The sequence below is a fragment of the Passer domesticus genome, chromosome Z (genome assembly GCF_036417665.1).
Source record: "Passer domesticus isolate bPasDom1 chromosome Z, bPasDom1.hap1, whole genome shotgun sequence".
NCBI classification, from domain to species: domain Eukaryota; kingdom Metazoa; phylum Chordata; class Aves; order Passeriformes; family Passeridae; genus Passer; species Passer domesticus.
In genome coordinates, this window is record NC_087512.1 from 74676921 (window position 1) to 74688401 (window position 11481).

The 11481-nt window shown below is 38.9% G+C and overlaps 1 protein-coding gene and 1 long non-coding RNA gene across 7 annotated transcripts in view; one reads left to right on the forward strand and one right to left on the reverse strand.

Annotated features, from left to right (window-relative positions):
* The window catches only part of ACO1 (aconitase 1), a 55328-nt gene extending 43901 nt beyond the window's left edge, over nucleotides 1–11427 (forward strand). For 5 of the 6 annotated variants that reach the window (XM_064403680.1, XM_064403678.1, XM_064403679.1 and 2 more), the window contains exons 12-21: nucleotides 1584–1719; nucleotides 2212–2296; nucleotides 2569–2725; nucleotides 3262–3386; nucleotides 4152–4256; nucleotides 4937–5079; nucleotides 6481–6628; nucleotides 7042–7164; nucleotides 8097–8282; nucleotides 9025–9731. In XM_064403680.1, coding sequence (XP_064259750.1) covers nucleotides 1584–1719; nucleotides 2212–2296; nucleotides 2569–2725; nucleotides 3262–3386; nucleotides 4152–4256; nucleotides 4937–5079; nucleotides 6481–6628; nucleotides 7042–7164; nucleotides 8097–8282; nucleotides 9025–9138 — 1322 coding nt within the window. In that variant the 3' untranslated portion in view covers nucleotides 9139–9731. Of the gene's footprint in view, nucleotides 1–1583; nucleotides 1720–2211; nucleotides 2297–2568; nucleotides 2726–3261; nucleotides 3387–4151; nucleotides 4257–4936; nucleotides 5080–6480; nucleotides 6629–7041; nucleotides 7165–8096; nucleotides 8283–9024; nucleotides 9732–11322 lie in introns of those variants that run through there. The other variant, XM_064403682.1, reaches the window with a different exon arrangement.
* On the reverse strand, nucleotides 4211–6796 carry LOC135289824 (uncharacterized). Its single transcript, XR_010352564.1, has 3 exons — nucleotides 6726–6796; nucleotides 5163–5296; nucleotides 4211–4345 (listed from the first exon to the last, which is right to left on the reverse strand). It is a non-coding gene; the product is annotated as an uncharacterized LOC135289824 (long non-coding RNA).
* Nucleotides 11428–11481: the final 54 nt, after the last annotated feature.

Sequence of the window (11481 nt, forward strand, 5' to 3'; positions counted from 1 at the left end):
CTATGTGATACACTGCACCCTCAAGAATGTAGTTCTAAGGATTTTGGTTATGTACTCAGATTTAGTGGCTGCTCTCACCTTTGCTGCCTTTCTGTGCAGCAGCATTTATGTTTTGACCTTGACAAGGAAGGAACAAGTAATTCTGTCAGTCTCTGATAACTGTTGGTAAACAGCAGTGTTGAGAATACCCACAAGAGATACCCACAAGAAACACAATAGCTTGGCTTTCAGGATGAAGTTTCAAATGAAAGTAAATAAACATACAATGTTCCCAATTAAGTAACCAAGCTAAAAAAAATCCAGGATATGAGCAGTTGTTTCAAGCTACTGCTCTCTATCCTGTGCACTACGCAGGGGCTGTGTGTCTGTGGGGGTACTGGGTATGTGCTGTAGGAACTTTGACAGCCTAATATGACCTTAAAAAGATGTTGGATTAAGGTTGCTCAGAGGAGCTGAAGTTCTGGCATTTCCTAGCCAACTTTGAGAGTTTGACTATGCTATCTTTTCAGAACTGGTAGAAGCAGCAAGAGAGAGGCCAACACTTTCAAACAGGTTGTCAAAGTCTCAGTTCCTAGGATGACTGTTTGTTCATGGTCTCATTTGCAGAAGTATCCAAGAGCTCCAGTTTCTGCAGATTTCTCTAGTAGCTAAGGAACCTTAACAACTTCAGGAATAGGACCGCTTCTTTAAATTCACTTGTGTAAGCCATCCCACACAAAGTGTCATGGTCCAGGTCATGTCTAACAAAGGTGCCAGACAGCTGGCAAAGACAAACCAGTTTGATGACCTCTTCCTGTTGGAGATCATGTTGGATCAAAGCACAGTTTATGTCTGTTTTCTTATCTAAATGAATGCCATGTGTGAGGGGGAAAATGCAGCATGGGAATGTGAAGTTTTGCATAGTTTACCTATCTGCTGCTTCTTTTATGTTCATCCTGGAAAAGAACTGGAGAGGAACTTGTTCTCTGAACATGCATCACAGTATGGACAATTTATTTCAAAAGAATATTCAGGATAAATGTGTGTCTAGTAAGACCTTCCACTGAAATATCTCTATGCATATTACAAATTCAGGAGCAGTAAAACAGCAATAAGTAAAACTTGTGCAACAAGCTGTGGATTGTGAGATGTCTTGTTTGTGGCAAAGGCCACCATTGGTGCTCTCATAGCCTTCGGCTCCTGAGGGCAGCAAGTCCTATGCTGGCAGTTTTTTCTTCTCTGGTTACTCCACCATGGTAAGTGGAAACTTAACAGATCTTCATTGCATTTTTTGTGAGACATCTGTCTTACAAATAGTGCTCTGAATTTTGAATGTCTTCTTGCAACCCCAGTGAGTGCATCTTACTGAATGAAACTTCCATCAATTTTCTAGTGGAAGAGAAATTGCAGGCTGGATGTACAGTTCAACAGAGCACTCATCCTCTAGCTGGTTGTCATGGAATTAGTGCTGTTGGCTTGCTGTACCAATTCATTGCCGATGCCTTTTCTGTTCCCAGTTGTTTAACGGTATCTCTCCTAACATGCTAATCCACCAAACTGTCTCACTTCCAGGAAAATCTGCAACTATCGTCTGTATTTTTCAGGACTGCTTGCTAAGAAAGCTGTTGAAGCTGGTTTGACAGTGAAGCCATACATTAAAACTAGCCTGTCCCCAGGAAGCGGGGTTGTCACTTACTATCTGAGGGAGAGTGGAGTTATGCGTTACCTTTCTCAGCTAGGGTAGGAGTGCTTTTCTTACTGTTGTCCTATGGCTGCTTAAGTAAAAGCATTGTCAACAAGTGAGGCAATAGAATAACTGTTTCTCTGTACAGCTTAAAAGATATTGCAGGTACCTTATGGTGTGATCCTGAATGAGTGAACACATTGCTGTTGTGCTGGCTGGCTTTGTACCAATGATTAAAGCCTGCTGTAACTTCTTGAAGACATGTTCTTAAGCAAGAGAATGGGTTATTTTCAAGACTAATTGTTTTGAAACAGTGTAAATGACACTATATTGTTGTTCCTCTTGCTAGGTAATGCATTTCCCATTCTGTGTGCATGGACAATCACTGCAGTGGTAAAAATAGAGCTTTGAAAATATGCTGTTCTCAGTAGCATTTCATTTGTTAAAACAGTGTTTCTCCTGAAAGTAACAATTGCCTTCTGCTGAGTGATTAAATGTCTTGCTCCAAGGTAGCTTTTTGTTCACCATTATTTTTATACTTTGTATAGGTTTGATGTGGTGGGTTATGGCTGTATGACATGTATTGGCAATAGTGGACCCCTACCAGAGTCTGTTGTTGAGGCCATTACACAGGTATGCAGTTTTTCCTATGCAGCTCATTTATGTTAGCTGTTCTCTGCTGTGTGCTCTTCTGAGCTGTATTATACTGTGTGTTGACTGTTTTCAGCTCCGTACAAAGTAAATTCAGTCTATATTCTTTTCTGTGGGAAGTGTTTTGGGATTGTTCAGGAGACAGTTCTATGACTGGTCATTGTTGTTGCAGTGCAGTAAGGCTCTGCAGACTTGCTGTGTGTGTGGATTCTGCAAGCATCTGACCTGTCTTTGTCACAAACTCCATCTCACAGGGAGACCTTGTGGCAGTGGGTGTGTTGTCTGGCAATAGGAATTTTGAAGGGCGTGTCCATCCCAACACCCGTGCTAACTACCTGGCCTCCCCGCCACTGGTGATAGCCTATGCAATTGCAGGGACCGTCCGGATCGACTTTGAGAAACAGCCATTAGGTAAGACAGTGCTGGGATGCTTCTTTTCACAGCTTAAACTGTTTGGAATTAAGCACTTCAGAAACATTTGCCCTAGGGAAGTGCTTTAAAGTACTTAGTACCTCTGGGAGTCAAATTATACAATTGTTAAGAGTCAGAGGAACAAAGAGTCAGAGATGATGGAGAAAGAATAATGCTTTGGCTTGGCTTCCCCCTAATTCCAGAGGGTCATATTTTGGTTATATCTGGGTGATAGTCTTTCAAGAGCCAGCCTGAGGTCGTTGATTTTCACAGACCTTCAAGGACCTTCAAAGATCCTTTCCAGCATAAATGATTCTATAAATTATTCTGAAAGGTCATTGGAAGTCACAAGAGAAGGGTTATGTACAGGTATTATCATGTTTGTGACTCAGCTTTCTGTCAGACCCTTGCAAGTGAAGTAAAGTGTGTCTTGTGAGTGTTACAAGGAATACATAGCAAGAGAACACAATGGTAAACTTTTCTTTCTTCTTAATGAAAAATATAGGCAACAAAATTGACAATACCGTTTTATACAGGAGTAAATGCTTCGGGGAAGAAGATTTTCCTGAAAGATATCTGGCCAACAAGAAATGAGATTCAGGCTGTTGAGCGTCAATTTGTTATTCCTGGGATGTTCAAGGAGGTCTACGAAAAAATAGAGGTGAATTAATCCTCTTGGCAGTAGTTTGATTGATGTACTATGCTATTCTGAAGATATTAAATAAGATGATCATGATAATTAAATTAACCTTTTTTATATCTAGGTTTTGCTCTTGTTCTGACAGATATTTAGATGAGGGTTTTGGTTTCTTTAAAATCTTGTGGATAATTAATTCATTCCTTCAGACAGTCATGTTTTGAAAATTGCTCCTTATGATATTTTTAATGTAACATGTAGATGATGTGTTTTCAACAGTCACCCCCAGCTGATACTAGAAGGTGGAATATTCCAGCTTCACAGATGTTTGATTTTTTTCACCTGACATAAAATTCATTTGCATTAACTAATAGGATGGATATCAGAAAAAAGGCTTGTACTTGATAACATCTTCCTGCAAATCTTAAGTTTTGAAACAAAATATTCTTATAGTTTTTATGTTAGGGAAGCTTCTTAAGATTACTTAAAAATACAATAGACAATTATAAAGTGTTACCTGTGTACATAATACAGGTTATTCTCAAAAAACAGGATGAGTGTATCTTCTTTTGTAATGAAATTAGGATTTTCCTAAATCTTTTAATAGACAGAATCATTAAAAAGCACCCCCAAAAGTAATGTAGGTAATTATGTGTATTTTCCAAAGTGCTCTAAGAAATACATAAGGCTTTTGCTGAAGTCTAATTTGTAATTTTACCTGGATTCTGAAGTAATTATGTTGCTTCTGAAAACTTAGAAATTGATGAAAGGATTTTGTATCTTTTTCAGACAGTAAACAAAGCTTGGAATGCCTTAGATGCTCCTTCAGATAAACTGTATACTTGGAATCCCAAGTCTACTTATATCAAGTCTCCTCCTTTCTTTGATGGTCTGGTACGTACGTGGCGTTCCCTTTGAATCAAGCCAAAGTGTGCAGTCATCTTGACTCATATTGAAGGAGAAGAAGAGCCACTTCAAGGGGCCTGAGAGGATTCATAAAAGCCTATTGAGGCCTTGGTTCTTAAATGTTAGAATTGTGCTATTGTGTTAATTTTAATACAAAGGCATTAGTGAATCTCAAAATTGTAAGGATTCCCTTTCACTTCAGGGCTCTTGAAAAGTCTCCTTTGCCTTTTAAGTTGAAATACTTCTAAATGGTCACAAAGCAAGTGAAGAAAAACAACAGGAAATTAAATGCACTGTTTTCCCTGCTTGCATGTTGCACCAAATAGTCAGTGTTTGAATTGGCAATTCAGTGCCATTTAAAAGTAAATGGAGACTTGAATGCATGCTCATGTCTAGGAATTCTCAATTTTCATTCATGTATCACAGGAAGCCTTGGCTGGTTTTTTTTTTTTGTCTGCTGTATTTTCTTAATGCATGAGCTTGCTGGCAGACAGCCAGGGCATCATATTTGTTCAAGAACATAAAGATTTTTAATAGTGTTGGGTTTTTTCTTTCTCCTAACCTGTATAAAAAGGGAGACTTTATTTTGCAATTTGCACTTTTTTGAAAAAGGTAAAGGAATTATTGTTCATACATTAATTGTTTTGTTTGTATTTATGATGGCTTAGACTTTGACTCTTCAGACCCCAAAAACAATAGAAGATGCTTATGTCCTGTTGAGTTTTGGGGATTCTGTGACAACTGACCACATATCTCCAGCTGGGAACATAGCAAGAAATAGTCCTGCAGCCCGTTATTTGACCAGCAGAGGGTAAGCACTGCTTATTGTTCTTGTCATGCATTGGGAAGAAAAAACAAACCACAACTGTTATGGCATGTTACGGGCACACATACCTTCTGTCTGTTCACATTCTTCTATACCTTGACAGCTGCCTGGACAGCATATAAATTAAGAAAGAAAAGCATTTCTCTTTCTGCTACTTCAGCAGCTCTCACTAAGTGTAAGAAGTAGAGTACATCTGTTATCCCTGTAGAGTTAAAAACATTTTTATGAAAATAGGGGAAAAAGATTACTTATTGCAAAAACTAGCTTGGACTAGCTTTGAATAAATCTTTATTCATAAATAAGGGAATCAAGATTTGTCTCCCTATCAAAGCAAAATGACCATTTTCATTGGTGCCAAAAATGGGTTTTATATTAATTTTTTTTAGCACATGCAACTATTTCACATATCTAGGCTCTTAGGCACAAAAGAACATCCAGAAGTTTAGGTTTCAGTGCAGCTACAATAACTGCAACTATTTTGGTTGGAGTCTAGTAAAATGTTAATCTTTTTCTGTGGCCAGTCTGTCAGTTTAGCACTTGGGGTTCAACTTAAGGCAAGACCAGGACTTACTAAGTTGACCTATTCAGACTTCACAGGTAATTCTCTGATTTTAGCACTTCTTACAACTTCAGTGGTGTTTCGAGCAACAGCACTGACATGAAAAGTCCGAACTCACTAGACCTAATAATTTTGGAAAGAGAATGGATTACAACAGTGTGATATACTGAAAACCAACTGCTCTGGACTCTCTGAACCCCTGCTATCAGTTACTTGGAAATCTGAAGAGTCCTACATGCATTACAAAACAGATGCTGTATGTCATAGCTGTGGTTTGGATGTAGCCCAGTGCAAACAGTCTAATTTTCTGTCACATTCTAGTGCAATTTTTGTTTGCTGGTTAGGCTGGAGTGTCCCCTCATTCTCATATTTCTGTTTGCAAGTGAAATTTTTCTTCTGTAGCTCTAACTTGCAGCAGAGATTCTTACTGCCTTTTAGATATTTAGCACAGTGCTCTGCAGTTGTTCTAGATGCTATAGTAGTATAAACAATGAGAATCTTTGGGCACCAGCTATTAAGAAAAATACTGTGCTGCGTCTGTTGACTTAATGTGAGTTATATCCTTGCATCACTGTTGGATACTATTCCTAGGGCAAGAGTTGCGAATATTATGGAAGCTGCTTTTTCTGACCAAACTGTAGCTATTTGTAAATTACTTTTCCTTCAAAACATCTCAAAGGAGAAGTATTGGCTAATTGGATGCTACTGCCAGGGTGGGAACTACATACATACCTACCTCAGAAACACCAGTTTATTACCTTCTTTTTTTAGAGCCGAGTGCTTTTAGTCTAAAACCAACAGTTTCCTTTCTTCTTTTCCCTTAATAGCTTGACTCCTCGCGAGTTCAATTCTTACGGCTCCCGCAGAGGGAATGATGCTGTCATGGCCAGAGGGACATTTGCAAACATTCGCTTGGTCAACAAGTTTATTGATAAACAAGGACCTCAGACGATCCATTTCCCTTCTGGGGAAACTGTAAGTACACCTGCTGCTCTAAACTGTGGCTCACTGACAACAGAGTGGATTACTGCTGGCTTTCCTTCTTACCAGCTTAGGTAATTTACTTCAGTACCTTTTAAGTAAAGCTAATTGCGGGGGCAGGAGCTGACTCAGGAAAGCAGTCACATGTACCTAGCAATGTGGGCCTTTCAGGCACATCAGTGGAGAGTGTAACCATGGTAAAAGCACCAATGGAATGTGCAGGTTTGCATTGGGAGTGAGATCAGACTAGAAGCCACAAAGTGCTGTATGGTCAATATCCTTGAAGTGCTGCTTAGTGGAAGTTGTGGGCTTCAGTTGTTTATGTGGGGACACTTTTTTCCTCCTTTCCCTGGAACTGTGATTCCACTTGCAATAATTTTACAAAGCATTTGGCATTTTTATTCCAGCTGGATGTGTTTGATGCTGCAGAAAGATACAAGCAGGCTGGTCATCCTCTGATTGTGCTGGCTGGGAAGGAATATGGTGCAGGAAGTTCCAGAGACTGGGCTGCTAAAGGACCATTCCTCCTGGTGAGTGGCTACAGTAAACTAGGAGGACAGTTTTAACAGCGCATTTATTTGTCAGTAAGACTAGCTTATGACCAAATCACGGGTAGCTCATTCTCACTTCTGGTGAGAGATATTTTGAAATCTCAGCTGCCTCCAAGAGACACAGCAGAGCTGCAAAAGCCATTTAAAATTAACAGAACTTGTTCCGACTGGAAGGCTTGACTGATCTTCATCTAGAAGTCCAAAAGGCCACACTAGAAAGGCCAATTTCTTTACTTCCACTTTCAGTAACCCCACAAGCCATAGGACTGCTTTCAGCAGCATTGTTAAGCTCACTTAGCAAGGAAACTAGAAAGTGTAAGAGAGAGTATCAGCGAAAATAAAATTTAGCATGGCTTCACCATGGGAGCCAAATACAGATCCACATACAGTGAAATACCTGTTTCTTTATGTGTCCAGTCTTACACTGTTTACAGCAAGAACTCTGATTCAAGTTTTATTGCATTGTTAGAAAAATATGCAAGAGAGTTGGTATTTAAGTTCATCTAGGTTTTTGGAGTTTTTTTTCTGGCAATGAGTTTTTGTGTTAAATGTATTAACATGTAAAATTTTCAAAATTAATTAAGCTGCATGCTGGTGCTTATAGGAGGGCAACACTGAATTAGGAGGAGTAGTGGAAATTACTAGTGTTGTTCTGCATAAGATATGTTAAAGTAGATGCAGGATTCCTGAGAAAATGTGTTACTTTCTTGAGTCAAGCTTCTTTTAAAGGAGGTGTGAAGGTTAATGTACAATCAAGTCATCCTGGACAGTTTGCTGTCACAGATCTGCTGACTCTACCAGTAGCTGGTAAATTAAATGGAGGGGACCAAAACCAAACCAATTTTCTTCTTGTGAGTACATAAAGACTGTTCTGAAGTATGAAATAACTCAACCTGTTGTTTATTCTCCAGGGTGTCAAGGCTGTGCTTGCTGAAAGTTATGAGAGAATTCATCGAAGCAACCTAGTAGGAATGGGAGTGATTCCTCTGCAGTATTTACCTGGAGAGGATGCAGGAACTTTAGGACTCACTGGACGGGAGCGTTACACCATTATCATTCCTGAAAAACTAAAACCACAGATGAATGTCCAGATTAAGGTATGAGACACCTAGGAGCTGAATTTTCTGAATCACTGTAATTTTACTCAAAATTAATTGTCCCTTCAAAACATATGCTGTGTCATATGGCAGTCAGATTCACTCAGTATAGGAAGAAGAATTGAGATGGTGAAGAAGATTAGAAGTTATTCTAACAGGGGTTAAACCAAAGGAGGGTAGAATTAGGTTAGATACAAGGAATAATTTGAGATGAGGCACTGGAACTACTGCCCAGACAAGCTGTGCATTCCTTCTCTCTGGAAGGGTTCAAGGCCAGGTTGGATAAGGCTTTGAGCAACGTTCTCTAGTGGAATGTTCCCTGCCCATGGCAGTGGGGGTTCGAACTTGGTGATCCTTAATGTCCCTTCCAGCCCAAACCATTCTATCATTTACTATGACAGGATATAAAAGCAGGATGCTCAAACTGTTTTAATTAACACAAAGCCACCCTGTATTTTGGACCAGTCACTCAAAGTCAACTGTAAATTTCTCAGTTATAAATGAAGCAGCCAATGCAAAGAGAACTCCATACTGTGTTTGTTATGGTTTGTTTTAAACCACTTTCCTCGCAAGCAGCTTCCTGTAGTCTAGTCTGGATACAAGTATTGGTGCCTGTTCACTTTAGCTTTCTATCATAATTTTTTAAGATAGTGAAACTATGCTAGTAGTCTTTATTTTACTGTGATGTCAAATAACATGTGCAAGGTTCTGCTGCTTGAATGACTTTCTTTGACCCTAACAGCTGGACACTGGGAAAACCTTTAATGCCATCATGAGATTTGACACTGATGTGGAGCTCACTTACTTCCACAATGGCGGCATTCTGAACTACATGATCCGGAAAATGGCATCCTAATCAAAAGCAATTAAGCAAAAAGGTCCAGGTACAAACCTGCTTCTCCTGAGCACAATGAAACTATAGCAATCATGCATTTCAAAGTGTGAACCATAAAGTGAACAATTTTTTTCTGTGGATTGTATTAGAAGGCTTGTTTACAGTGCTGAATTTTTCTGTGTATCAGGAAACTGGACACACCCTCATAAAGTAAACAGCATTTATTAACTGTTTTGTATGGCAGTTGGCTTGACTTACCTTAGGACACAGAGCAAAAGTCATTAAAATACTGCTGGCATCTGTAGAATCATTGAAGATCACGTGCTGATTTCATATATTTGATCCACGTAGTTTGACTCTGAAGTTAAGTTCTATGCTTATATCAATGATCTAGAAATTATCTGACAGTATAAAAACATTTTTATTCCTTCCTGATTACCTGACACTAACTTGCTTTCTTATTCAGTTAAAGAGAATCTGAATCTAATATTGAAATTATTTAGCTGTTTATTAATTTTAAAAAATGTGAACTCTGTTTAAAATCCAAGCCTTTATGGAAAGGTGGACTTATTGGGGATATTTCTAATAGATAAAATTAAATTTATTTTTAAAAAGTTTGGTGGTTCTGTCATTTTATCCTTAGTGTTGTGATGCAAAGCAAAACTTCAACTTACACTCTTCTCATTGTCCCTGTAGGAACAAAATCATATGAGTCTTGACTTTCCATATTTTAATTCTAGTTTCTTTGACAAGTTTTCATGAGCTAGAATGAATACAAATACTGTCAGTCTTCTGTAGCCTAACAGAATACTGGCATGATACAATTCCATCTGTTTTGTGCCATCAAGAAGACAATCTCCACACTTGCAAGATCCTCATCAACAATTTCTCTATCAGTTAGCAACCAGTAATTACATTCATTAACTCAATGCAGTCAGTGACTGCCTAATCAACAGTGCCATGTGAATATATTTACAGTGACAACAAACTATTCTTACTCAGAGATAAACAATTCTCACTCTTAACTGCATTTACAGCAACTGCCACAACAATTAACATAGTGGAGAAATTACTTCAAAGTAATTTCCTAATGCATTTTTAGTGCAGTCAAGTCTGGGTTTGTGGATAAAAACCAAGTATTAAAACAGTTATGAAAGAAGAGACTTCAGGAGGGCACAAAGACTGCACTGTACCTGAAACAGGCTATTGCTTGATTGTGACTCCTCTAGTAAATCCATCAGAGGCCCACCACAATGTTGCAGGGTCTGAAGTGTCTCTCATGAGGAGAAGCTGAGAGCCAGGACTGTTTAGTCCAGTGATGGAAAGGCTCGGGGATATCTCTGCTCTCTGTGTACAAACATCTGAATGGAGGGCACAAAAGAATATGCAGCCAGGCTCGTTTCAGTGATGCTCAATGACAGAGCAAGAAGCAGTGGGCACAAACAATGTGAAACACAGCATGTTCCCTGTGAAAAACAGGAAACACTTCTTCACTCTGAGAGATCAAGTGCCAATGGGAGGAGATTGCCAAGAGAGGTTGTGGTGTCTCCATCCTTGGGGATGTTCAGATGCTGTCTGGACATTGTCCTGGGCAATCCCTTGGGTCACAAGATGACCTTTAGAGGTCCCTCCCAACCATAGCTGTCCTATGATTCTGTGAACATAGTTAATATGGTAGTAATCTTAGTAAGAAATATGCAATTTCAGCTTCAGGGTTTTTTTTTAAAAAATCAGATATTCTCAAAGGCCAAATAGAGTGCTGGTGTTCCTCCCCACCCTCCCATCTTCACTGAAGGAATGTACTGAAGGAAACAGGAAAGGCTTCTTGTATCAAGCTGAATTCTTATTAATGTGTTATTCCCATCAACCTTCAGTACTCATTTAGGCTGAATTGCAAAGTTTTAGTCTGAAATCCTTGTGCTGAAGGAATAGGAAAATATTAAAAACTTTCAAGTTCAACTTCCCAGGAGTTACTACTATAAACTGGAATTTTGGACTGATTTTTTTTTTTTATGCCAAGAGTCCCAAAGCAGATGGTCCTTTCAGAGCAATTTGATACTTAAGAACTGTGATTTTTCCATGTACTTTTAATCTGACAGTGCTAAATTACCCTTTTTCAAAAGCATTTTGTTCCTAGTATTTTTGGAGGGGAGGCATTATCTAAACATAAATCATCTTAATTCATTGTTCTGTGTTTCCTTTTAGGTAAAAACTAAGTACAGAGGAAGTTACTGTAGGACTGAGATTCAGCCTTCCTGTACAGTGCATACAACTTTCACAGTAAAAGCGTGGATTGAGTTGGAACATGAAGCAGTGCTTACAAAGTTCTTTTGCTTTTAATGCCACAACACTTTACAAGAACAC